Source organism: Camelina sativa, chromosome 1 (genome assembly GCF_000633955.1).
Source record: "Camelina sativa cultivar DH55 chromosome 1, Cs, whole genome shotgun sequence".
Classification (NCBI taxonomy): Eukaryota; Viridiplantae; Streptophyta; class Magnoliopsida; order Brassicales; family Brassicaceae; genus Camelina; species Camelina sativa.
Window position 1 is genome coordinate 10,784,951 of NC_025685.1, and position 27,506 is coordinate 10,812,456.

At 36.1% G+C, this 27,506-nt stretch overlaps 4 protein-coding genes across 5 annotated transcripts in view; 2 read left to right on the plus strand and 2 right to left on the minus strand.

Moving 5' to 3' along the window:
• The window catches only part of LOC104706486 (protein TIME FOR COFFEE-like), a 15,325-nt gene extending 12,875 nt beyond the window's left edge, over positions 1–2,450 (plus strand). The window contains exons 16-17 of the mRNA XM_019227728.1: positions 8–270; positions 640–2,450. Of these exons, the coding sequence (XP_019083273.1) occupies positions 8–270; positions 640–2,157 (1,781 nt within the window). The 3' untranslated portion in view covers positions 2,158–2,450. The remainder of the gene's footprint in view (positions 1–7; positions 271–639) is intronic.
• LOC104787405 (linoleate 9S-lipoxygenase 5, chloroplastic) lies at positions 7,602–18,907 on the plus strand. Of its 2 annotated transcripts, XM_010512992.1 has the most exons (10): positions 7,602–7,895; positions 14,974–15,097; positions 15,361–15,659; positions 16,252–16,495; positions 16,566–16,904; positions 16,988–17,073; positions 17,175–17,282; positions 17,390–17,694; positions 17,781–18,044; positions 18,139–18,907. In XM_010512992.1, exons 1-10 carry the CDS (start codon positions 7,773–7,775, stop codon positions 18,905–18,907), a joined length of 2,661 nt encoding a protein of 886 aa, XP_010511294.1. In that variant the 5' UTR covers positions 7,602–7,772. The 2 variants fall into 2 exon arrangements, with proteins under 2 accessions (XP_010511294.1, XP_010511287.1); XM_010512985.2 differs by lacking the exons at positions 14,974–15,097; positions 15,361–15,659; positions 16,252–16,495; ... (4 more) ...; positions 17,781–18,044; positions 18,139–18,907 and adding exons at positions 8,367–8,665; positions 9,375–9,618; positions 9,702–10,040; ... (3 more) ...; positions 10,900–11,163; positions 11,261–12,190 and having other exon boundaries at positions 7,625–8,019.
• LOC104787421 lies at positions 21,581–24,786 on the minus strand. The gene is made up of 7 exons (XM_010513003.2): positions 24,420–24,786; positions 24,180–24,297; positions 24,005–24,093; positions 23,878–23,924; positions 23,679–23,770; positions 22,384–22,517; positions 21,581–22,276 (listed from the first exon to the last, which is right to left on the minus strand). Exons 1-7 carry the CDS (start codon positions 24,495–24,497, stop codon positions 21,638–21,640), a joined length of 1,197 nt encoding a protein of 398 aa, XP_010511305.1. The 5' UTR covers positions 24,498–24,786; the 3' UTR covers positions 21,581–21,637.
• On the minus strand, positions 25,961–27,268 carry LOC109125652. Its single transcript, XM_019227736.1, has 2 exons — positions 27,236–27,268; positions 25,961–26,974 (listed from the first exon to the last, which is right to left on the minus strand). The coding sequence occupies exons 1-2, from the start codon at positions 27,266–27,268 to the stop codon at positions 25,961–25,963; spliced, it is 1,047 nt and encodes a 348-aa protein (XP_019083281.1).

Genomic DNA, 27,506 nt, shown 5'->3' on the forward strand with positions numbered 1-27,506 from the left:
GGGGAAGATAGCCCATCAACTGCTGATAGCCGGGGTTCGCGTTCCAATGTTGCTTGTGGCCAGAACTATGGTATGGCAATGCAACCAACCAACTTGGCTTTGATGAGTTCAGCAGCACCTGGTGGTGGAGTGGTTGGATCGTCTAGCAGCCATGGTGAAAAGAAAGCACAGCAGCAGGTTTCAAAAGCTGGTGCAGAATCCTTCCAGTCACAGGGTTATGCTATGACCTTTGCGACATTCAATGGGGCTAACACTGCTCCTACCCTGAACATGTCTTCAGTTGCTCAGAATCACCCTATGTTCCACAACATGCCAGAAGCAGCGAGGCAAGGTTATCAGATGATGGCAGTTGCTCAAGCAGCTCAACAGAAAATAAACTACAGTGCTTCTCTAGAAGATGGAAAATCTGGGTCTGTTGGTCCTGCTGCTAATACCACAGAGGAACAAAGGAAGACAGGAGGAACAACAGGGAAAATAAGTGGTGGGAATGGTGGGCAGTCGATTGCTTTCTCTAACAAACACGATTTAGCTGATGCATCTGTTTCTGCTGTCACGAGTGGTAGCATTGTAGATAGCTCATCCCGTTTGCTCAACCTTGGTTCTGCTCTGCCACAGAGTTCGGGTTCTATNACCCTGAACATGTCTTCAATTGCTCAGAATCACCCTATGTTCCACAACATGCCAGAAGCAGCGAGGCAAGGTTATCAGATGATGGCAGTTGCTCAAGCAGCTCAACAGAAAATAAACTACAGTGCTTCTCTAGAAGATGGAAAATCTGGGTCTGTTGGTCCTGCTGCTAATACCACAGAGGAACAAAGGAAGACAGGAGGAACAACAGGGAAAATAAGTGGTGGGAATGGGGGGCAGTCGATTGCTTTCTCTAACAAACACGATTTAGCTGATGCATCTGTTTCTGCTGTCACGAGTGGTAGCATTGTAGATAGCTCATCCCGTTTGCTCAACCTTGGTTCTGCTCTGCCACAGAGTTCGGGTTCTATGACCACATCTCATCATCATCACCAGCAACAACTACAACAACAACAACAGCAACAGCAGCAGCATATGCAACGGAGTCAATCGCAGCAACCTTATACCATGTATCTCCAGAAGCAACAGCGCTATGCAACTTCAGTCGCTGCTTCTGCTGCCAGAACCAAAGGGCCCGTGGCAAGTAATGGGAGTGGTTTACCTGATCACAATATCACCACGTCACCTGCGGGAACCACCAAGTTTGCAAATGCTAATTCAGGGTTCCCCCAGAACCTTGTCCAGTCGAGCAACAATCAGGTGCAGTCTTCTCAGTGGAAAAACAATTCACCCAGGACATCAAATACTGCCCAAGCTCAGTCTCCTTCGATTCTGTCACCATCATCATCAGTTGCTGCTGCATCGTCCCTTAGAAACGTCTCGCATAAACAGCAAAGCCGTCCCCAGCAATCGCAGATATCTTTTGCAGCAAACTCAAAACCAATGGGTTCTGGTTCACCAATGCAGCAGGTGCAAGGAGGTACAAACCACCAGGCTCCGTCTCCACCAATGATAGTTGGGTCGCCTTCAACGTCTTCTGTCTCCAAAAACGCCAGTGGAAGCCCAAGAACAACTGCTTCCGCTTCCTCGGGGGCGAATAAAGGTGGACAAGCTTCATCTACTACTCATTCATCATCTCAGCAGTCTAAGAACTTACAGTCTGCAGCAGTGGCGTCATCTACTGGTGGGAGGAATAACGGTCCTTCTGTTCTCGGAAACCCAACCACGAGCTCTGGATCCAAGTTGCAACAACAACAGCAGCAGCAGCAGTTGCCAAAGCATGGGTTGCAGCAGCAAGCACAGCTTTTCTTCTCTAACCCTTATATGCAAGCTCAACATCAACATCAACAGCAACAGATCACTATATCTCCTTCTGGTGGGTATTACATTCAAAGACATCAGCAACAGTCAGGTTCAGAACCTGCTGGTGCAGCCACATGTCTTCCAGTCACAGGAGCCGTTACCGCAACTTCAGATCCAGCGAAAGCCATCGCGGCCGCAGCTGCTGCCAATAACTTGAAAGGAGGAAGTGGTATGGGGAAGACGCCTCCAGGGTTCCCAGATGTGCACGCGGTTCCCTCTGCGGTTCAGGTGAAACCCGTGAATCAGAAGCAACAAGCGGGTGAGTGAAACACGTTTAAAACCCATTTGCTAACTTGAAAGACTCTGAATGGGGGTTGGGAAGTTCCGGTTATTTAGCTTGCGCTGGCGAGAAGAAAGAAAAGGACTTTGGAGTCGGAGAAATGTAGACGGAACAGAACACCCACAAGGGATGACAATTTTTTGGAGTTGGTGGTGCTTTTTAAAAGCATTGTGTACAATTAGTGTTTATATTATTCTGACAGGAACCTACGGTTTCATTTCCAAAAAAAAGAACAAAAAAAGCCACGAAGTTCTAATTTAAGAAAAATTTTATTCATTCTTCTCGGGGAGGTTTGAGTTTTGTGTTTAGTGCTTTCAGGTAACCAAAAAATAAAATGTGGGAGAAGCAAGCCAGCGAGCAGTAAAAAAAAAACTTAAACCTGTGTAGTTTGGGTTGTTTAATGTTTAGCATGAAACAGTATTTTATGAATTTGTTATACTAGTTGTATCAGATGCAGCAGTAAAAACAAATTTGTAGTGACAGAGTTGCTGATAATGGAGATATGGTTAAAGGCACACGCGTGCAAACTTACAAGCTTTGCCAAATTAGCTCTCTTTTATTTCACTTTAAACCTTTTCTTTCTATTTCTGTTTTTGACTTTTTTCCCTTTTCTATATGTTAATAACCTTCACCACATCATTTTTTTTTTTCTATGTGCAAATCTTTTTGTCCGTTTCTTTGTAAACAAATAAGTTACCGGTGGATGGAAAAAATCTACCACTCGTAATGAAACATTTGAAAGTTTTGAGGACATGGTGCTAAAATTAAGGCAATACCATTTGGAGTGTCTTCTTCACAGTCACTATGTAGGAATGTGTCTATAAAGTCTATATACAATGAAGCTAAACCTCAATATAATTTTACTTTTTAAAAACCATCTCAAAAATTTGGATTATATGCTCTTCAATGAAAAGATCGATACTTTTACAACTTTTTTTTGGGTACATTTTTAAGTTTATTATGGAGTCTAAGAGAAGGACTACAATATCAAAAGTGAGGGTCCCTTAAGGCAATAATTAAAACGTATGGGGTTCAATTTCGAAATCTCTGAAAATTGGAATGGGGCCCACTTGACAAACTCCAAAAGAGTCAGCGGTCCACTAATTAAACTTTGTGGGCTCAGACTATTATATGTCTCGTTGTTCCTGGCCCACTTACAGTATACCGAATATACCTAAATTTTTAATTTTCTTATGGTTTTTTTTTCTCTAAATAATATCTCCAATCAAATACATCCTTATATATATATTTTAAGAAAATATTTATTTGTAATTTAAATATATATCTCATTCCATGCTAGTGACAGGTCCTTTAACAAGGCAAATATAATATTATTGTTTTTTTGCCACTACTTACGAAACCACTTCTTTTTTTTAGATAACCAAGTTCTGTGGAATTTAGTTGCTTGGTGCTTGATTAACAATGTAGATTCTTTTATTCTTACACCTGCTATATATTTTGGGTTGTAAAATTAAAAGAGAAAATAATGGCAAAACTCCTTTTTAACCTTTTACTTTTTCTAAATTGTTTTCACTCTAAGAAAAGACAAATTTTTGTTTTAGCCTTTTAGGTGAAAATAAGCCATGTGTAAGGAGGGCAAGACCATTGTCCCACCACATGCATTCCCCTATCTCCAAGGTATATACAATAATTACAACTGCTTTAGTAATTGCAGTTTTAGAGTTTTTCTCTACTACGACAAATTGTTTTACCGGATTTATAATGGAGATGATGTATTAATGTAACCCTTTAATTAGAGCCTCTAGCTAACAAAGCCTTCACCTATATAAAGTGCTCGCCTGAGTCTAAAAGGTGATCCTATTAATTTGCCTATGCCTGAGTCTAAAAGGTGATCCTATTAATTTGCCTATGCCTGAGTCTAAAAGGTGATCCTATTAATTTGCCTATGTGCCTCACCTACTACGTACGTACTACTACCAACATGGGTTGGCTCATTGGACAGTGCATTAGTGAGTCATAACACATGGGTCAAGGACTCAAGAATAACCGAAAAGAAATCAACTCATTAATCATCATGTTATTCACTTCATCCTCCTCCACTTTCCTAGCTTGACACAGTTCAGTTTGGTATCCAGAGAGGATACCTAAGCACGCTTCATAATTTGGCTTCATATTCGTGATATAGGCTGACTACAAGCGTTCGTTTGAGGAATTGAGGATTGAACTTTCCAAGTAAACTATGTAAGAAGATTTGTCACCTCCTTTGTTTGATGATATTGTAATTTGGGTTCGTTATTCATTCCGTAATGGGAACCTCAAGTCAATTTGCAAGCTCATCTGCGGTCATCTATTGTTTGCGGAGGGAGAGAAATGCACGGCTCCACACATTAATGGTTAATCTCAAAGCCCGCTCAAATTCTAGTTAAAGAATAGTTATAATTTCGAGAAAGAAGTCATCATGCAAAACAACTACTTAATTAACTCAAACCCACCAGTCCCTATATCATGTATCAACACATGTGATTCACATTTCGCTTGAATATTCATTTCTTTCGTGGGCAGCTAAAAGAAAAAGAAAGAAAGATTTTTCGTTTTAATTTAATGCAATAAAGCGTGTGTTGATTCCTAACACGGTTAACAAGTTAAAGAAGAGTATCTCCTCCAATTAGAAAGAAGAGAAACTAACAAAACATGTTTCGGAATGGTGGTTAAGCACCTAATCTCTAGCTTTACTACTCTTTTTTAATCATATATTTCGTTGTCCTTCTATCTAATTATTAACTTTATATATATTCAATAATCGCTTGTTGGATCTATGTATTCGAATTTTAGTTTTCAAACTTGTTCTGTATTCCCTGTTCTCTAATTATAAAATGTTTTTAGCGGTTTTTTCGTATTTCATTTTTTTATAAGTTTTCATATTTGAAGTTTCGACACACATTATAAATTGGTTGAATTTCTATTAAATGAGTTCTTTTATAGTATAAAAGTTAGATACTTTTGTTTATACGTTTTTAACTAAAACATATCCTAAAAAACAGGGAGAGTAAACTTAATTTAGTGAAAGCGGTAATTATATTTAATGATGTTTGTGTTGTGGTATTTGAGTATTTCAATGGGCAATTTGGTTCAATGTATTGTAATAACCAATGGTAATGATATTTGTGAGTATTTGAGTATTTTAGTTGGCAATCTTGTTCAATGTATTGTGTGCTAATTATATTGATGATGTTTGTGTAATGGTATTTGAGTATATCAATGGGCAATTTTGTTCAATGTATTCCACTAACAGTGGTTAAATCCGTTAAATGATGATGTCTTTTATGATAGTATTCAAATGAATTTATTAAGGGTTGTTGAATACTAGGTAAAAATTAAGGATCTGTTTATTCTTAGCTTATTTACTCTTGCACCATTGGCTAACACAATGAAATTGTATATTTCTTAATTTTTTAAAAATTGCCTATCTAGACTTGTTCAGAACTGTCAATTGACTATCAAGATTGATATTTGTAATAAAGAATTAACTAGAAAGGTTGTTTATAATACAATAGTACTCCGATCCGTATTTCATTGTGGGACTGTTTTTACGTGATTGAATTTTCATAGTATTGTCCTTAAATATTAAGTACATCTCCACGTAACGTCAACATTTTGGCAAATTTTGGGATAAGTTGGCCTTATTTATATTCTGATAAAGGTCTTTGTCCATGTAAGTTTTTCTTGGGTTTTGAAAGTATTATGGAGATGGAAGAAGCTTAAGTTATGGATGAAAACAAGGAAAATTGATACTGTAATATACAATTTGAAACAAATTTCAGTATATAGTTTTATGTAGTTATATAGAAAATGTAAGAAAAAGGAGTCTTCAGTCATTGTTTTCTCTTTGACGATAATATCCTTTGATATAAGAAGCTATCCAACAATTTTTAGGCAGTTGCTTTTGGTTTTACTTCCACGACTTGGATACGAAAGTGATTGACAAAGGAGATAGTATATTTTGTTACATAAGGTTTCTGTTTCTTATTCGATCTTCAGAGAATGGAGGACAAACCAAACAAACGTAAACGTAAAAGCAAAAGAAACAAAAATGGAAATATAGTTTATACTCTAGACGACTATACGTACTTTTAAATTAGCATAAACTAATATATAAGTATACGTACGTATATTTAATATTGCATAAATACATCTAGATGATACTAAAATAGAAAATGCAGCTCCTAGCTGATTCATGATGGCTGGCTACAAGTAGGATGGTCAAAAACTATTCATGTGTCAATTTCATAACCTATATATTTGTACCGAATTGTACCTATTGCCAATATATAAGATATGAAAAACAGAAAAGTTTATTAATGAAATATGAAATAATTTTTTCCTTAGCTTATAACATACAATTTTGACCCAACAAAAAAATCAAATTATGGAGTTTAGCAGTTTGAATTAGTATCTTGATCGTATAACTAATTGAACTCATAATCTGATCAAATTTATCTTGTTGATAATAAGTTATTAACCTTTATATGTTTTACATGTAATCACGTCCTTAGATCGTTATATGAAGTAGGTATAGAAGACTACAACTAGGAGTCAATGTGAAGAAGATAACTTGTAAGATCTTAACTTACGAAAAAAGCATTCAATTTTTAAAGATAGTAATGGCTGTACTTGAGAGAAGAAATTGCTAAAGATATTTAATTTGCACCGTACGGATCATCATACGATTGTTCCAAATGATGTATGTTCTAAGTTGTAACATTCTTAAACCATTAGCTATGTACTATATATAAGACTGCTTTATTCATAAAATTGTTGCGGACCAAATATTAATATACTGAAACAAAAAATTACATACTAAATTTAGTTTATTTATAAATTACTCGTTTTTGATCATTTACTATAATACACATGACCTAAACTAGATAAAAGAACCTAGATAGTCTCATTAATATATCCTAAAGACTAAAACTAATATATGAAATGTATATTCATAATTCATGTATAGGCTGATTCAAAACAAATTTTAGTTATGTTTAAAATTCTTTGTCTTGTAAAACTCCACGTCTTCTTAATTAGAAGACTACATTCAACTTTACAAAAAAAGTTAAGACTGTTTTTTTTATAAAAATTGTTATCCTTCTGATTTACAAACAAAAGTCTTAATATTTTTTCTAATTAACAAGCTGAAATAATATAGGTAAAATTGAATTTAATTTTTAAAAAACTGCATAGAAAACAAAATAAACATTATTTAGTTGTGTGTAAAATATTTTGTTACTAATTCTTTTTTTTTTTAACAGCTGTTGTTAGTAATTACACTAGTAGACAATAAATAACATTAAAATATATATTTTCAGATACAACTCATTTTCTTTTTCTTAGTGTAATTTTAAGGAAAAGATTTACTAAAAGTGGATTAATAATTTATTGTAGAAAAAATCTAAAACCCTCTTAAGATTCAATATAAATAGAGTATCACATTAACATCAGATTTGTGTAATATGCGAAAAAGAAGAACATTCTTTATAAACCTCACACATCTCTCTCTAGCTTCATTATACCATACCCCAAGCTTAGAATCTCTCTCCTCACCTTTTCTTCAACCTCACTCTGAGAAAATTCTGCAATATATATAGCCATGATCCACACCGACATCGCAGAGATCTTATGCGTCAAACCCAAGACGAAGAAGAAGACAAAGACGATGGAGCAAGATGTCAAGAAGACGAAGACTAAGACGATGAAGATAGAAGGAGAAGTGGTTGTGATGAAGAAGAACCTTCTTGATTTCAAAGACGTCATGGCTTCTCTTCTTGATCGAGTCCATGAGCTTCTTGGTCGTCGCGTCTCTCTCCACCTCATCAGCTCTCTCCAACCCGACCCGGGTATCCATTCTTTCTTTAACCCGACCCGTTTACGTTTTGCATTCAGATCCACATCTTAAAAAGTTATCCTCTTTTTTCCCATTTCATCACTAAAGTTTCCATCTTTTATTAGCTCGATTCATGAAACAGAGGATTACTCTGTTTTTTTTCTTACATCAATCTTGTTCTTATTTGGTTAATTGTTCAAAGAATCGATTTTGAGAAGAAACTAAGATTAGTGGTTTCATTGTTGTTATAAACCATGATGTTTTTTATTTTTTATTTATTTATTTAGTTTATCCAACATTCCAACCTAAGTTTCTGTGTTTTACTTTAAATAAAATAATATTTTGGGTATTACGTATCAGCCAATGAGAAGAGAGGAAGACTTGGAAAAGCAGCACATCTGGAGAAATGGGTAACAAAAATAAAAACGTCAGTAACCGCTGAGGAAACCGCGTTTGGAGTGACGTTTGATTGGGACGAGTCAATGGGACCACCAGCTGCGTTTGTGATCAAGAACCACCACCATAGCCAATTCTACCTTAAGTCCCTCACCCTCCGCGGCTTCCCTGAAGGCGAAGGCGGTCCGATACATTTCATATGCAATTCTTGGATCTACCCGAATCATCGATACCGTTCTGACCGCTTTTTCTTCTCTAACAAGGTAAGACGCTAATTGGGGACAAGTGGGGTTTGGTAATAATATAATACACTAATTGACCTGAAAGTACTAGTTTTTATATTCGACTTGGATTTCTATATTATATTCTATAACTAATCCTAGATTGCTAAGATTTTCCATGTGATAAATATTCTTAAGGGGGTACTGGTTAGTGGTATGTTAGTAGGAAACATACTAATCCATATGACATTACTTTTAGTGTTAATAATTTATTTTGATTGAATAGAAGAGAGTCTTGGAATATTCGTGTACGTGTGTACAACTTAGTATTGTACCAAAGAATGAAACCGGACCTTTACGGGTCTATCTATCTTTACAAGTCACCTTCTATGCCTTTATTCCAAATCTATTTCTATATATTATAGAATCTTTTTTTTTATATATATAACGTGATAACGATAACTATTTTTAAGTGATTTATATTGATATATTTTTCTTGATTTTTATTCTTATTACTCAACCTTGATTTGGTTTATTGTTGGTTACACAATAAAGTAGGGTGGGACTGGCTGTCTGGCTCTACTATAGTGTCAACAGTCAAAAAGGAATATAGGGGTTGGAGATTTAAATTCAATTTTATCTTTAATATTTAACCTAATTTAAACCGGTGGATTCATGTAAATAGTACGGTGAGGTGATAAGTTTACAAATTTTTTAATACATATATGTTTCTATTTAAATTAATAAAAAGGCATATCTTCCAAGTAAAACACCAGAGCTAGTGAAAGAGTTAAGAGAAGAAGAGCTAATGAATTTAAGAGGTAATGAAAAAGGAGGAGAACTCAAAGAATGGGACAGAGTTTACGACTACGCTTGTTACAACGACTTAGGTGCTCCGGAGAAAGGTCCTCACTCAGTCCGTCTAGTTCTCGGTGGTTCACCTGAGCTGCCTTATCCTCGCCGTGGAAAAACCGGCCGCAAACCCAATAAAGCCGGTTAGTCAACTCAAACTTTTGAAATCATATATACATTGCAAAACTCAATGGTTACTTGACTTGGACATCAATGTTTTGATCAGACCCTAAGTCCGAGAGCAGGCTAGCATTTCTAAACCTCAACATATACGTGCCACGAGACGAGCGGTTTAGCCATGTGAAGTTTTCTGACTTCCTCGCTTACGCACTCAAAGCGGTGACTCAAGTGCTCGTCCCAGAGATCTCCTCAGTTTGCGACAAGACCATCAACGAGTTTGACTCCTTTGAAAATGTTTTTCACCTCTATGACGGTAGTATTAAGCTCGCCAATGGTCACACCATTTCTAAGCTCCGTGAAATTATTCCATGGGAGATGTTTAGAGAGCTCGTCCGTAATGATGGAGAACGGTTCTTGAAGTTTCCCTTGCCTGACATCCTCAAAGGTAACATATAAACAGTTATATATTTTATAGTTTTTGATATATATGATTTTTTATATTGTTACAGAGAGTAGATCAGCTTGGAGAACCGACGAAGAGTTTGCCAGGGAAATGCTGGCTGGTCTCAATCCAGTGGTGATTAGTCGTCTGCAGGTTTAAATCTTATCTTATCATTCAACTTCTTCTTTGGAATAATTGAAAAATATCGGGGGATCTCGCTTGATTACTAGATAATTTGAATATACAAAACTGTAGGAGTTTCCACCAAAGAGCAATTTGGACTCTACAAAGTATGGAAATCAAAATAGTTCCATACGAGAAGAGCACATAGAATCATATATGAACGGCCTCAGTGTCCAAGAAGTAAGTATAATATAGTTTTCTTGTTTGGCAAGTAACAGATTTATAGCCATTTGTAGCTAACTGCAATTGGTTTTTTTTTTTTTGTATTGTAAAAAAAAAAGGCTTTGGAACATAATAAGCTATACATATTGGATCACCATGACGCATTAATGCCTTACCTGACGCGGATAAACTCAACAAACACTAAAACCTACGCGACTCGAACCCTTCTGTTGCTTCAGGAAGATGGAACTCTGAAGCCTCTCGCAATAGAGTTGAGTCTTCCACACGCACAAGGCGAATCACATGGATCCGTGAGCAAAGTTTTTACACCAGCAGAGACAGGAATAGAGGGATCGGTTTGGCAGCTTGCTAAGGCTTATGCGGCGGTTAATGATTCCGGTTATCACCAGCTCATAAGCCATTGGTAAATAAATGGTGACAACATTGTGAACTAACTAGAAAATGACCAAGATTTGATTTCAATTTTAAGTAACCGGTTTATTTCTGGTTTTTGCAGGTTGCAGACGCATGCAGTGATTGAACCGTTTATAATAGCGTCGAATAGGCAACTTAGTGTGGTCCATCCGATCTATAAGCTGCTACATCCTCATTTTCGTGACACAATGAACATCAATGCATTGGCGCGACATGTCCTTATAAATTCAGACGGAGTTCTGGAGAGAACGGTCTTCCCGGGCCGATACGCCATGGAACTATCTTCTTCAATTTACAAGAATTGGGTTTTCACCGATCAAGCTCTCCCTAAAGATCTCCTCAAAAGGTAAGAAGCATCTAGTCTCCTGCTACATGATTCTTGAGTCATAAGTAAACCTAGAGTCTTGTGGGACACATAATCTTAACATGCCCTGTTTCTGCAGAGGGCTTGCCGTGGAAGATCCAAGCAGCGACAATGGTGTTAAGCTTTTGATCGAGGATTACCCTTATGCGGTCGACGGTTTAGAGATTTGGTCAGCGATCAAAACGTGGGTCACTGAGTACTGCTCATTCTATTACAAGAATGACAAAACCGTCCAAACCGATATAGAGATCCAGTCATGGTGGACCGAGCTCCGAACCAAAGGCCACGGGGACAAACAACACGAATCATGGTGGCCATCGATGCAAACCCGCGATGACCTCATCGAGTCCTGCACGATCATCATTTGGATCGCCTCTGCTCTTCACGCAGCAGTCAATTTTGGACAGTATCCTTACGCCGGGTTTCTCCCAAACCGACCTACAGTCAGCCGCCGATTTATGCCAGAGCCAGGCACCGTTGAGTACACTGAGCTGGCAGAAGACACTGACGTAGCGTTCTTGAAGACGATCACGCCGCAGTTACAGACTCTTCTTGGGATCTCCATCATAGAGACCTTGTCAATGCACTCAACGGACGAGATTTACTTAGGGCAAAGAGAGTCACCGAACTGGACAGCTGATGATGAGGCTTTGGAGGCGTTTAAACGGTTTGGGAAAGAACTGGAGCTGATAGAGAACAATATTATAAAAAGAAACAATGACAAGAGATTCAAGAATAGGACCGGACCGGTTAACATACCATACACTCTGTTATACCCAAATACTACGGATTACACGAGAGAAGGAGGGCTTACTGGGAAAGGGATCCCTAACAGTGTCTCAATCTAGAGTTTCTTTTCTTGATTATGTGATTATTTATTTTAACTTAATATTTTCTTTTCTTTTGGGTTTTGCTAGATATTATAAACTCTTCTACGTTACTATCCACTATTCATATGATTCACATTGTCGCTCAAAGTGAATATATTTTTCCCCTTGGGTTTTATTTACTTCCCACCACTGTTTAAGACTTTAAGTGTTTATATAACTATTTTAGTCTATTTCTCTCTAACAATATAGATCTCGATCTCCACAGATTTTGTGTGCTAGTAGTATATAAAAGTACATATTAGATGATTCGTATATAAGTATAAAATTACATCCAAAGAGACGGAAATCGTATCGTCGATGCTTTGGCTAAAAGGGTACTTCTGATTTATAATGAACCCACCCGTGTTTAATGAAAGTAGCTGATTGTTCAAAAAAAAAGATTCGTATATAAGTATAAAATTACATAATCCAATAGAGGTTCTCTTATACATATTAGATGATTCTTATATAAGTATAAAATTACATAATCTAATAGAGGATCTCTTATAATAGGCATAAAAACTTTGACAACTTCGAGGAGTAATCCAATAGAGGTTCTCTTATAAGAATTAAATGGGTTAATTTTATCTTTAGTTAATTAATTGACTTTGTATGTTCAAAAGCTACATATATAAATGTTGGTCCGTCGATCATTAATTAAGGTAATATGCAAAATCTTTGACTATCTCTGTAGTATTTTTAAGCAAGTTCATTAGTAAAATAATTTACTCCATAAGTTCAAAGGCTATATGCTAAACACAAAGGGTGCCAATACAATCGAGTAGGTGAGTATGTATGTTATACGGGGTTAAACATTTTCTATTCGATTTATACAGTAATATGTACCTGCAAAAGCAAATTGAACCATGTCTTCCCAATTAATAGGTTCAAAAAAAAAAAAATGCATACGAGAGCTTCCACGCAAAATGTACATTGAACGAAATCTAAATTTCATTGTCGTAAAAATGGAAGCATATATTCAGTTATATATTGATTGAGAGTAGTACATTTAAACTTCAGAGCGAACATCGTAAAATAAGATAAAGTTTATATTTAAAAATGTTCTATCAACTGTTTCAACGTAACAACCACGCTGTCTTAATTCTAACAACTGACTTCGAATTCCTAACAAACGTGCACATGCACATTTTTCAGGTTTTGAATTTTTTTTTTGGCTATGCAAGTTGAGAAAAATTCTACATGAAGTTAATGATTCTTGGGAGCAGAATTTGATCTCCACAAAGTTAACGATCCTTCGTCAGAATCAACGTCAATCCCCTAACCCATAAAATGTACATTATAAGATTGTTCATAAGCTTATTTATTGATTAATATCACGGTAATTACAAAACTGCTAAGAGCTAACAGTCTAGAAAAAGAGTATTCGTAACAGATCCAATCATCAATGATGTTATATACTATCAGTTCAATTTATAATCTAGAACGTTGAGATAAAGACACGTGACGACATCTTCTGTGCGAAGACACGACTGACACAAACCCACATCAATATGTATGTTGTTGATAATAAGATAAAGTTTATATGTTTTACATATAACCCCACATCGTTTTATGAAGTAGGTATAGAAGACTTGAACCACATCGTTTTATGGAGTAGGTATAGAAGACTAGATCCACATCGTTTTATGGAGTCTATGTGAAGAAGATAAGTACTTTTATGACCTTGACTTAGGAAAAAGGCATGCAATATGCAAAGATAGTAATGACTGTACGTACTTCAGAGAGGAAATAGCTAAAGATATTTAATTTGCAGCACCTGCACCGTACGGATCATGTTAATCCAGATGATGTATGTTCTAAGTTGTAACATTTTTACATAGACATAATCGATTCTCAGACCATTAGCTATGTAGTGTGTACGATATATACGACTGGTTTATTCATGAGATTATTGCAGTATATATTTGTATATTGTTTTTATTAAATTTGAATTAAGGGGGAAAAACATGCAAACAGACCAAATATTAATATATTGAAACAAAAAAATTACATTACTCCCAAATAAATTTATAATCTTAATTCTATTAATCGGTTTTGATCATTTATTATAATTGAAAAAGACATTTGACTAAAACTAGTAAATGAACCTAGATAGTCTCATTAATATAAATCCTAAAGGCTAAAACTAAGATATGAAACGTATATATTCATGCATGTATAGGCTGATTCAAAACAAACTTTAATTATGCATAAAATTTATAATTGATTTGTCTCGTAAAACTCGGTGTCTTAATGAGAAGACTACATTCAACTTTCCAAAAAAAAAAAAAAAGTATTTCCTTCCATTCATAAAGAATGTCATTTTTTTTTTACACACAACTAAATAACTTTCTCTTTTTAATTTACAGGTTAGATAATATAGGTAAATTGATATTAAATTTAAAAACCTGCATAGCAAAGACACAAAATTTTTAAAAAAAAATGTCAAAACAACACTTTTTTTTTGGTTAAAAAAAACAACACTATTTGTTACTATTTTTTTTAACATCTGTTGTTATTAATTATACTAGTAGATAATAAATATTATAATCTATATTCTCAGAATTCAACTCTTTATCTTTTTTATAATGAACAAGGTGAATATTTATGTCAATACATAGTACTTGGTGTAGTTTTGAAGAAATGCTTTTACGGGAATTGGATAAATAATTTATTGTAGGAAAAGAATGTAAAAACTAAAACCCTTTGGTGTTCAGTCTAGAGTCAATATAAATAGAGTATCACATTAACATCATATTTGTGTAATATGCGAAAAAGAAGAACATTCTTATAATCCTCACACATCTCTCTCTATTATCTTCATACCATACCCCAAGCTTAGAATCTCTCTACTCTCGCTCTCTCTTTTCACCTTTTCTTCAACCTCACTCTAAGAAAGACGATGAAGATAGAAGGAGAAGTGGTTGTGATGAAGAAGAACCTTCTTGATTTCAAAGACGTCATGGCTTCTCTTCTTGATCGAATCCATGAACTTCTTGGTCGTCGCGTCTCTCTTCACCTTATCAGCTCTCTCCAACCCGACCCGGGTATTCATTCTTTCTTTTACCCGACCCGTTTACATTTTGCATTCAGTTCCACCTCTTAAAGTTATCCTCTCATTTTTTTCGATGACACTAAAGTTTCCATCTTTTATTAAAATAGTTGGCTCGATTCTTAAAACAGAGGATTACTCGAATTTGAGAATAAACTAAGACTAGTAGTCATTATAGTAGTTTCATTGTTCTTATAAACCAAAGTTTCTGTGTGTTTTACTTAAAAATAAAATAATATTTTGGTTATTATGTATCAGCCAATGAGAAGAGAGGTAGACTTGGGAAAGCAGCACATCTGGAGAATTGGGTAACAAAAATAAAAACGTCAGTAACCGCTGAGGAAACCACGTTTGGAGTCACGTTTGATTGGGATGAGTCAATGGGACCACCGGCTGCGTTTGTGATCAAGAACCACCACCATAGCCAATTCTACCTTAAGTCTCTCACCCTTCGCGGCTTCCCTGAAGGCGAAGGCGGTCCGATACATTTCCTATGCAATTCTTGGATCTACCCGAGTCACCGATACCGTTCCGACCGCGTTTTCTTCTCTAACAAGGTAACACGCTAAAACGAATTGGGACAAGTGGGCAAGTCATAATATTACAATACACAAACTGACCTAGAAGTACTAACTTTTTGGTTTTTTACATTCGACTTGGAACTCTATATAATTATATTCTATAACTAATACTGATAATATTCTTGAACCGCATCTCATCCTTTCTAACTAATATTTGAGAATCTAATCTGATAAGTAGAGGGGATCAAATTAACTATTTAAGGGGGTACTGTGAAGTAATAGGAAACATCTGAATCCATATGACATTATATATCTTTATAGTTAAAAATTTATTTTAGCTAGAGTTTTGGAATATTCAGTGTACTTGTGTGTATAACAACAAAACATATTATTGTACAAAATAATCAAACCGGATTTACAAATCACCTTCTTCCTTTATTCCTAATAATTTTCTGTAACGTGATAACGACAACTATATTATTATGTTATTGATATTTACATTTTTTTCTCGTTTTTTAATTCTTACCACACAACCTTGATTTGGTAGTATATTAAATTTGATTTTATCTTTAGTATTCAACCAATTTACTAAACTTTTTTTTGTTTTTTTGAATTGCATTTAAAAAAGGCATATCTTCCAAGTAATATGCCGGAGCTACTAAAAGAACTGAGAGAAGAAGAGCTAATGAATCTAAGAGGTAACCAGAAAGAAGGAGAACTCAAAGAATGGGACAGAGTTTACGACTACGCTTATTACAACGACTTAGGTGCTCCGGAGAAAGGTCCTAACTCAGTCCGTCCGGTTCTCGGTGGTTCATCTGATCTTCCTTATCCCCGTCGTGGAAAAACTGGCCGTAAACCAAATATAGCAGGTTAGTCAACTCAAACTTTTTAATTAATATATATATATGTTTACTTGACATATACGCATTGTTTGATTAGACCCTAAGTCGGAGAGCAGGCTCGCTCTCCTCAACCTTAACATATACGTGCCACGGGATGAGCGGTTTAGCCATGTGAAGTTCTCTGATGTCCTCGTTTACGCACTCAAAGCGGTGACTCAAGTGCTTGTCCCTGAGATCGCCTCTGTTTGCAACAAGACCATCAACGAGTTTGACTCCTATGAAGATGTTTTTCACCTCTATGACGATGGTATTAAGCTTGCCGATGGTCACACAATTTCTAAGCTTCGTGACATTATTCCATGGGAGATATTTAGAGAGCTCATTCGTAATGATGGAGAACGATTCTTGAAGTTTCCATTGCCTGACATCCTTAAAGGTAACGTATAAACAGTTAGATAATCGATTTAGACCTAAACTTTTTATACATTTTGACATACAATGATCCTATATTTGTTACAGAGAGTAGGTCTGCTTGGAGAACTGATGAAGAGTTTGCAAGGGAAATGTTGGCTGGTCTCAATCCAGTGGTGATTAGTCGTCTCCAGGTTTGTATGTTATCATTTAACTTCTTCTTAATTTGAAATAATTGAAATTCATCGATTGATCTTGCTTGATTACTAAATAATTTGGATATACAAAAATGCAGGAGTTTCCACCAAAGAGCAATCTGGACTCTGCGAAGTATGGAAATCAAGATAGCTCAATACGCGAAGAGCACATAGAAGCAAACATGAACGGCCTCAATGTCCTAGACGTAAGTATATATAATATACTTGTACTTGTTTGACAAGTAACAGCTCTATAGTCATTGTAGTTAACTACAATTGGTTCTATTTGGTTTTGTGTTTGTATAAAAAATAGGCTTTGGAACAGAATAAGCTATACATATTGGACCACCATGACGCATTAATGCCTTACCTGGCGCGGATAAACACAACAAACACTAAAACCTACGCGACTCGAACCCTTCTGTTGCTTCAAGAAGACGGAACTCTGAAGCCTCTCGCAATAGAGCTTAGTCTTCCACACGCCCAAGGTGAAGCACATGGATCCGTGAGCAAAGTTTTCACACCAGCAGAGACAGGAGTAGAGGGATCGATTTGGCAGCTTGCAAAGGCTTATGCGGCGGTTAATGATTCTGGTTATCACCAGCTTATAAGCCATTGGTAAATAAATGGTGACAACATTGTGGATTAGCTAAAAAGATTTGATTTTCGGTTTGAAGTAACCGGTTTGTTTATGGTTTTTGCAGGTTGCAGACGCATGCGGTGATTGAACCGTTTATAATGGCGTCGAATAGGCAACTCAGTGTGGTCCATCCGATCTATAAGCTGCTACATCCTCATTTCCGTGACACGATGAACATCAATGCATTGGCGCGACATGTCCTCATAAACTCAGACGGGATTCTGGAGATAACGGTCTTTCCTGGTCGATACGCCATGGAACTATCTTCTTCAATTTACAAGAATTGGGTTTTCACCGATCAAGCTCTCCCCAAAGATCTTGTCAAAAGGTAAAACATCAAGTCTTTTCTACACAATTCTTGGGCCACAAGTAAACCTAGAGTTTTGTGGGACACGTAACCTTAAAATGCTTTGTTTCTGCAGAGGAGTTGCCGTGGAAGATCCAAATAGCGATAGTGGTGTTAAGCTTTTGATCGAGGATTACCCTTATGCTGTTGACGGTTTAGAGATTTGGTCAGCGATCAAAAGGTGGGTCACAGAGTACTGCTCATTCTATTACAAGAATGACAAAACCGTCCAAACCGATACAGAGATCCAGTCTTGGTGGACCGAGCTCCGAACCATAGGCCATGGTGACAAACAACACGAATCATGGTGGCCATCGATGCAAACCCGCGACGACCTCATCGAATCCTGCACGATCATCATTTGGATCGCTTCTGCTCTTCATGCAGCTGTCAATTTCGGACAGTATCCTTACGCCGGATTTCTCCCTAACCGGCCTACGGTCAGTCGCCGATTTATGCCAGAGCCAGGAACCGTTGAGTATACTGAGTTGGCAGAAGACACTGACGTAGCGTTCTTGAAGACGATAACGCCGCAGCTACAAACTCTTCTTGGGATCTCAATCATAGAGACCTTGTCTCTGCATTCAACGGACGAGGTCTACTTAGGGCAGAGAGAATCACTGAATTGGACGGCTGATGATGAGGCTTTGGAGGCGTTTAAACGGTTTGGGAAAGAACTGGAGCTGATAGAGAACAACATTATAAAGAGAAACAATAACAAGAGATTTAAGAACAGGACCGGACTGGTTAACATACCGTACACTCTCTTATACCCGAATACTACGGATTACACAAGAGAAGGTGGGCTTACTGGAAAAGGGATCCCCAACAGTGTCTCAATCTAGAGTTGCTCTTCTCGATTTCGTGATATGTCTCTTTTTATAACTTAATTATTATCCTTTTTTTGGGTTTTGCTTGCTATTATGAACTCTTCTACGTTACTATCAATTCTTTTGGGTCGTTCAAAATTATATATTTTTCCCCTTGGTTTTATTTACTTCTCACCACTATTTGAGTATTTATATAACTATTTAGTCTATTTTTCTCTAACTATATGGATCTCGATTGATCTCCACCTATTTTGTGTGCTAGTATTATATAAAAAAGTTGTGGAAATGTATGTCAAGTTTATAGTGGAGGATCAAAATATGTTCCACTACAACGAAACCAATTAAAGAGTACGTATTAGATGATTCGAATATAACACAGAATTATTTATTTTCTATCAATGTTCAGTTTACCACAGAATTAAAACACATCACTCCGAAGTCCTAAATAAAGAAGAAGCTAAAAAGCTGTGTAAACTCAACATTTATCTATGATCAATCACGTTTTCACCTAGTTATATAACATATACCGCTACGGCCTGTTCGTTTCATATAGACGCTACGGCAATTTTACATTTAATTCTTATTTTATTTTTATAAATTTATATAATTATATTTTGAATCAACAAAACATAATTTAAATATATTTACAACCATAAGAAATGTTTATTTAATTTAGCTAATAATATTCTTTTGGTTAAATCTATAATTATAACAACATATTTGTCATAAATTATGAGCTAAATTAAAACAAATATAATAAATTAAAACATTGGACTAAAAGTAATATAAAAATTATAATAAAAAAATATAGACGAAGTCTTTACAATTAAAATAATAAATGAAGTCATAAACAAAAATGATAGACGAAGTCATTAATTAAAATAATAAACAAACATCATAAAAATATAAGAAAAATTTCTAATAAGGTAAACGACCTTGACCATATTCATTCGTGATGTTGTCACGCAAAGCTTCCATCGCTCTATCCCGTATGAAGTTGTGTAGTGTAATCGTTGTCGTTACGAGTTTAATCTAATTAGTGAGACCTTATTTTGGATGCTTACGATCCAAAATCCTCCATTTTGTTTTCCATACTCCAAATGTCCTCTCAATCACATATCGCAGACCTAAATGCTTTCTGTTGAACAACTCTCATGCACTTACTGGTGGTCCTCCTCTAGCAAATTGACCAAGATGATATCGCAAACCACGATATGGACCAAGTGCTCCATCAGATCGACTTGGAGGGTGAACCAGGATATGAGTTCCATCGAGTGCTCCAACAAAAACTTTAAAAAATGGCCAACATCAATCATCATTCCTCAAAGCAGGGTTTACTCTTGTAAATTCACCTTCTTGTGGCTTTAGTGTATCTGCTGCAAACTTGATGAGAGCACTCAAAACATCATCAACCTTCCTTTTCACTGTATCCAATGACCGTTGATATCTTGCAGCTATATCTCGGATAGTTTTATCCTGACCATCGACCTCAAGAAACATGGCAATAGATTCCTCAATGTAGACATTTTCAGACTCTTGTAATCCATGTCGCATAGTTAGCATCTTACATAAACCTCAAAAGTTCTTTGGTTCATTTGGAGAATGTCATAACAATGAATCTTAACCCACTAGGTATCGATTGATTTTAGTGGTCTCAGGAGATAATTGGTGATTGAACGGTGAAAGTGAACTAAATCATGCTAACCCAATGAATCTTAACCCTTATCATACTAACCCAACAATTCAAATCCCAAATTAAGTCGTGTAGTGAAGCAAAAAACCAATATACATCGAGAGGGAATTAGAGAGAGACGAAGAAACTCACAGATTGGGATAGAGATATGGAGAGTGGAGAGAGATAGAGCAGATCTGAGCTTTGTCATAAAGAAGGAGCTAATGCCGAGCTTTGCTGAGCTTCGCCGTGTAGAGAGACAGAGAAGGAGCTTTGCCGTCACCGTGAAGAGAGACTGAGAAAAAGAAGCGATGAAGATGAAGATTTAAGGTTAGGTTTATTTGTGATTTCTCAAAAATAATAAGGGTATTTTTGTTCTTTGCCACATTTAACGCTATGTAGTAGGTTCTAATCGCAAACGCTGAATTTGTCCAAAATTTTTTGCTGCTGCATTTTGACGTAAGTACTTTACGGCTACAAAACGAATAACGATACATGCGTTTACCGCAGCCGCAAGTACTTACGGTAACCAAACGAACAACCCCAGAGTCAAGGACCAGAAGTCATAAATATACTGATAGAGATGAGAGCGAGGACACACAATTGTAAACAAGAGAAAATACAACCACTTGTAAAGCATTTCATTCAATCGATCAATATTAATCCGTTTTGTTCATTGATCTAATCATGCAAACTGTTCTTAGCTAAGAGCGTAACCCGAAGTCCTCATGTTTTTGTAGTTAATTATCACAAAAGAACATAGGAGTAGCTAGTATTTAAAAAATGTTCTATAAATTGTTTCAACGTAACGACCGCGCTGTCTTAATTCAAACAATTAACTTTAATTTATAACAAACTTTGCACATGCACATTTTTTTCCAAAGTTGAGCTTTTACATGAAATTAGTGATCCTTTGTAAGTATCAAGTATCAACTACTACATTATAACTATAAGATTGAAATAAATTGCTTTCATAAGCTAAATGCTAACAATCAAGAAAAAGAGTACTCGTAACAGATCCAATCATCGATGTTATATACTCAGTTCACTTTTATAATCTCGTTCTTTCGAAATTAAAACCGTTGAGATAGAGACACGTGGCGACATCTTCTGTGCGAAGACACGACTGACACAAACCCACGTGGACCTCTCAGCTTAGACCTATACGCCGTCTCGTCGTACGGTCTCCGGTAAAACTTCAGATACGGTACGAACGCTTCACGTGTCTTCTCCCCTCCGAAGACATTGTTCTCCCGGCAAAAGAACATCGCCGGAGACTGAAAAAATGACGGACGTGGAGTTTTCCGGTACGAATCCGTCTTCGTCTTCTCCGGCAATGGGGTTGATGGAAACAGACTCTTCCTGCACGCGGCTGGTTTCACGTCTTTGAAACCACCACCACGTGCCGCCGGAGACGCGAAAGATAACGATCGTGCGCTGCTGAGAGGAGAAACTTGAGCGGCGGCGTTGTAAGGTGACGTGTCGGTGAAGGAAAGGTACCACGGCTTCAAGGAGTTGTGAGATACGGTGAACGCGAATCTTGAAGAAGCTGAACCAACAACCGTGGCCGTTGATTTGATCGACGATACATCGAACCTTAAGGACACTGATCTAGGATGTGATGAAACGTGGCTGATATCTAGCGGTTCGTCGTAGTCTAGCGACGACACTATCATCGTGACCGTTGAGAGTTCCACAAAAGGACGAACACCCTGACAAAATGAGTACGAAAACAAGAGTTTATCCATTTGCTTGCTAATAACATTTAGAGAATTATTAATTTGAAATTAAAATGAGTTTAGTATTTTAGAAGCTTTACCTTCCAAATGTAAGAGAAAAAAGAGGGAGGATCGATGATAAAGGCTTTGTAAAGTCGGCATGGGTAATAATCTGCCATGATTTTAAGAGTCGCCAAAAGCAAATTTGCAAATGCAGAGGATGATCTGAAAAAGCCTTTTTTTTTATAAAGGAATTAACAAAAAGCAAAAAAATGGAATATTAATCGATTTTGTACAGGTAAGTGTGCGACTAATAATTAATTGTCTAATCGAGTTTGAACAAAATTTAAAGATGCAGAGAAATAACTGTACTTAATTTTTCCTTCAAAAGAATGAAAACAGAAAAAGGTCTTTGTACAGAGAAAATAAAAAGCATAAATCTTTAGAAGCGTGATGCCAAAGAATATTAATTATCCATTGTAAAAATATAGGTCTTTGTAAACTATAAGTTATAAATTTCAAAAAAAGAGAGCCAATCATTAAATAATAAAGTGTACTAAAGTAAGTATTTAACAAAACATGAGCAAACACACGTACTTGCATAATTAGAATAAGTTCTATTTTATTTTCAAAATTTAAGTAGTATTTTTTCAGCTACAAATAGATAATCCTATAAATAAAATAAAAAACTTTCAATTTTCTTTGGTTAGAAAAAGAAAAATTTGCTTAGAAACTATAGTGAAGATAATTTGCGATAAGCCGTAATTACAAAAGCATATTGACGTTGACACATGAATTGGAAGACAAATCGGAACATCAAGTTAATGCATATACATACATACATGTCCGAGTGTCCGGTCCCCGACATAAACGAACGTACTCAATCCAAAAAACAAAAACTAAAAACCCAAAAATACGGCACGTAACTTACAGATTAGTACAAAGAAATTTGGAAGATTATCAAGGACAAAATCCAGAGTATCAAGTAGGCATGATCAAAACTAAAAAGTAACCGTAATTCAAACCGTAACTAAACCTTATCTAAATCGTAACCAGACCATAAATGTATAAAACAATTAAAAATCATAACTATTAACCATAAATATATGATTAAATTATATTATAACCGTAATTCTATCAAAACAGTTGGTTAACTGCATGTTAAACCATACATTTTTTAACCATAACCAGTTTTTAACTTAATGAAATATATTAATAATTAATTATTTAATATTCAACCTATCATATTATCAAATAACCGTAACCGTATTTAACTATAACCGTTTAGTAGTTAAATTTAAACAAAATTTCTAAACGTAATGGTGATAACCGTGGTCATGTCTAGTATCAAAGACAAAACGGTAATATCAAACAGTATGCATTACTAAAAACTTACTTGCATCGAAGAGAAGAACAACGCTCTGTTCCGCGTTTCTGGTCATGCTTGAGATCGCAGTATCCATCGTGAACGCTACCAAACGCGTAAACCTTCCCCAAAAAAATCAAAAAAAATCATCATCATTACGTTGTGAAAAGTATCAATCAATAAAACTGGATTAGTTTTTTCTTCTTCTAATTAATTATCTAAAACTTACTGTTTTGGGGTACGCAGCTTCTGATAATCATGCTTAAACCGGAAAACCTGTAAAAATCAACCTCATTTTTATTACCATTAATATTATTTATAGATGAAATCAAGATTGTTTATGGAAAAAAAATTACAATAACGGGTCTAGAGTCTCCGTCGTGACCGGCGATGTAAGCTACACCGTCTCCAAGCTCCGTCGAGAACTCCTCTGCTCCCAGTCGCTCTTAACATATATAAAAAACACACACACAAAAGCCTTAAGAAAGGTGTGTGTGTTTAAAAATCAAACATTATTAATACAAAACATACCGAGATCGAAGTTTTGTCTCCAAGAAAGACATGAGATTAGTTGTTTCGCTGCTTTTTTCACATTATCTCCTTTAACCTTCAAGAATCTCTCAACACACTCTCTGTTACAGAACTTCTCCTGTAAAAAAAAAAGCTCGAAGCTTTTGCTTGTTACGAAATGTTCGAATCTTTTTGTTTGTGAACATGTACGTACATGCATATATGTTTTGTTCATTGAAAAAGATTTGAGTAGAGACGTACTTGTTTGAAAGTGAGTGGAGGAGATTGTTTCTTGACCAAATGAAGAACAGCTTCGACTTTCTCGTCTTTCTTCCCCATTGATGATCGATCTCTTTGCTCTGTTTTTTGAAAGAACGAAGAGGATAAAGAAAAAGTTCGGATTTTTTTTTTGGGAAAGAAGAGAGAGTGAGAGAAGCTGAACAACGATTGTATTTTGTGTTCTGTGTGTGTGTGTGCGCGCGGCAAGGTTCTTCTTGTAGCCAAAAGAAGAAGAAAAAAAGTTTGATTTTGTATTTCTCTCTTTCTTTCTAGAGAGAAACAGAGAGAGTGTGTTGTTGTGTCTGAAAACGGCTTCTGCAGAAAACATAAACTTACATATGTTGGAGAAGTTATTGGTCTGATGATGACGCTGTTACTATGTCGTTTTGCGGATGTTTCATATTTTTAAAAGCAAAAAAAGCCGTTGGGGCCGCCACCAGTGACGCCATCTAACGTCGTTAAATTGGCTCCGTTTTATAAGTTTTTTAACTTAATGTTTCAATAATTACTCGAATGTTTTGTTTATTTTGTTACTTAATCATCCTTTTTAGTATCCTTAAATTAATGGACATGAATTTGATTAAGAGTACTTACTTATTCACAAGTTTAGTTCTCTCAAGTCTCACCAATATTGGACGGTCATACACTCATACTCATAAGGGTAAGTCGAGTCTCTCTAGCAAATGATGAGCTACACCATCATCATAAGGGATGGAACTTGTAGATTTTGATGAAAACAGAATATATATATATATATATATATATATATATATATATATATATGGATTTTATATTTAGTAACACCAGCTAAGTTCATATGATAATGATATGTCAACGTCTATATTACCTAGCTCAAGTACTTCCCAACGATCGATGGTGACGTTAGCCAATTAAATGCATTTACCGTAACAAGATTTCTGATCAAACCAAGTCCATGAGTTACAAACTGTAGAGTGTAGTGATACAATGCTTGCATGAGTTATATGCATGATTTGGTTAACATGTGTATATATCTTCGATTTAAAACATATTTCTTCGCAAGTTATAAACAAAATAAATAAGACTATAACTTTTTTGAACTAATATTCCAGCACTGTCAAGTTATATAAACAATGACCTTTTGGAACTAAATTGAAAACTTAGAATCCCCTCTACTTATTTTTGAAAACCAACATTTTGGTATTGTGATTGTTGATGTGACTAATTATTACTATTCTTTTTACTCGTACTTCACATTTCGACCGTAGGTGCAATGTATGTATAGCTTCAGTTACAAACTGTTGTACCCACGTCTGATTGCAACCAGTAAATAAAATAAAAACACGTCTTCTCTATACCAACTTTTAACCTGACCAATTTACAAAACCCGACCAGTTAATTACTTTTGGAGGTTTAAAAGAACAGAAACACTCGTCAGCTTCAAGAGGAAAAAACCATATAATATGCATATTTACTTTAGTGATATATTCATATTAAATTATTAACTTATAATTTTTTTTTTTTTTTTAATACTTACTTTTCCATTAGATACCGGAAATTACAAAGGCTTTACAGGCCTTACAAGGTAAACAAACCTTACCTGTGAAAGAGAAAAAGGGGAAAGAAGAACGAAAGAAAGAAAGAAAAGAGGAGAAGAAACAGAAGAAGGCCCACTGAAACAGATAGAACCAAGTAGCAAGAAAGGAGACGGTAGAGGGATTACTGTAATCTTGAGCACGAGATAGGGGGTCAAGGTGGCATCTAATAACAGTCTTTGCATCCTGGATTAGAGCTGAAGGTGACCGAGCAGAATCTGTGTGAATCCTCCCATTCCTTTCCTTCCAAATAATATAAATGGTGGCCTGGAAAGCTAGCTTCAGAATAAAGGCAACATTCTTATCCCGAGCAGGAGAATTCATCCATCTGAGCACATCTTGAAACACCATCGGGGAGGTCACATTCGCTCTTGACGTGAAATAAGACCAAACCTCCTGAGAGAAATCACAATCAAAGAAAATATGTTGCAAAGATTCATCAAATCTGTTGCAGAGGAGGCAATTAGAGGGGACATGAAGACCCCAACTGATGAGCCTATCCCTCGTATGCAATCTATGGCGAGCAGCAATCCAAGCAATAAACGCATGCCGAGGAATCTTTCCTTTGAACCAAACCGCACCATGCCAGTCTATAGATGGACCAGGAGGATTCAAAAAACGCCAGGTAGCCGCAGCAGAGAACTTACTTGAGGGAACAGAGTCACCTATCTTCCACAGATACGTATCCTCTTCTCCACCCCTGAGAATATCATGAGGATTGGGCAGACATTGTTTGATCAATTGAATAATGGGGTTCCTACTCCGAGAAGCAGAAATCCACCAGTCACCATCTCTTAGTGCATCAGCAACCACTGCATTCACAGGTAAACCCACAGTCCGAGGACCATTCTCACCAGTGACTTCAATTAACGGTCCCAGAGATGTCCAATTATCATTCCAAAAACTGCAAGTATCTCTTGAGCGAACTTCACACACTATAAACGGTTTTGCAAGCGGTCTCAACTTATAATTATTAAACCATTATTTTTTCTTCTCATTCAGACGTGCAACTTTCTTAGTTTATCTTATCATTGAATTCGTTTGACTTTGACATGATTATAGTAACTATTTCCTCAAACATAGACCATTTTGTTTAATGAAGTAGGTGGTGTAATTCGACTATTACTAGCTCTAAACTCTAGTTCTTTTAACGGGTCAAAACGAAACGACAACGGTGTGAGTCCTTAGGGGTGTGAGTAAATATATTCTTGAAAAAAAAGAGACCGTTGTCGTCACGGCGGCGACTTGCTCGTACATGGTTAGTGGTAGTGAAGATTCAGAAATATATCCAGTAAAATCCACATGTCAAAAAGTAAAGATAACACCATAAAAGAGAGTTCACGTGCTCGTTTCCTAATGCTTTCTGTCTAATGTCCACACACACCGACAAATAAAGTCAAAAGGAAAAATGATTATCTCTCCTGTTTTAACTTCAAATGTTACAGTGAAGCTACAATAAAAATCTAGAAAGATTTTTTTTTTTTTTATGTTTATT

Coding starts and splice junctions, on each gene's coding strand:
- LOC104787421 (XM_010513003.2), bottom strand. CDS start 24,497: ATGGGGAAGAAAGACGAGAAAGTCGAAGCTGTTCTTCATTTGGTCAAG. Junction 24,298..24,419: donor CTCCACTCACTTTCAAACAA/GTACGTCTCTAC, acceptor TTTTTTTTACAG/GAGAAGTTCTGTAACAGAGA. Junction 22,518..23,678: donor TGTTCTTCTCTTCGATGCAA/GTAAGTTTTTAG, acceptor ATAAAAAAAAAG/GCTTTTTCAGATCATCCTCT.
- LOC104787405 (XM_010512992.1), top strand. CDS start 7,773: ATGATCCACACCGACATCGCAGAGATCTTATGCGTCAAACCCAAGACG. Junction 17,074..17,174: donor TGGTGATTAGTCGTCTCCAG/GTTTGTATGTTA, acceptor ACAAAAATGCAG/GAGTTTCCACCAAAGAGCAA. Junction 18,045..18,138: donor CCCAAAGATCTTGTCAAAAG/GTAAAACATCAA, acceptor TTGTTTCTGCAG/AGGAGTTGCCGTGGAAGATC.
- LOC109125652 (XM_019227736.1), bottom strand. CDS start 27,268: ATGTACGAGCAAGTCGCCGCCGTGACGACAACG. Junction 26,975..27,235: donor TCGCCGCCGTGACGACAACG/GTCTCTTTTTTT, acceptor AATAATTATAAG/TTGAGACCGCTTGCAAAACC.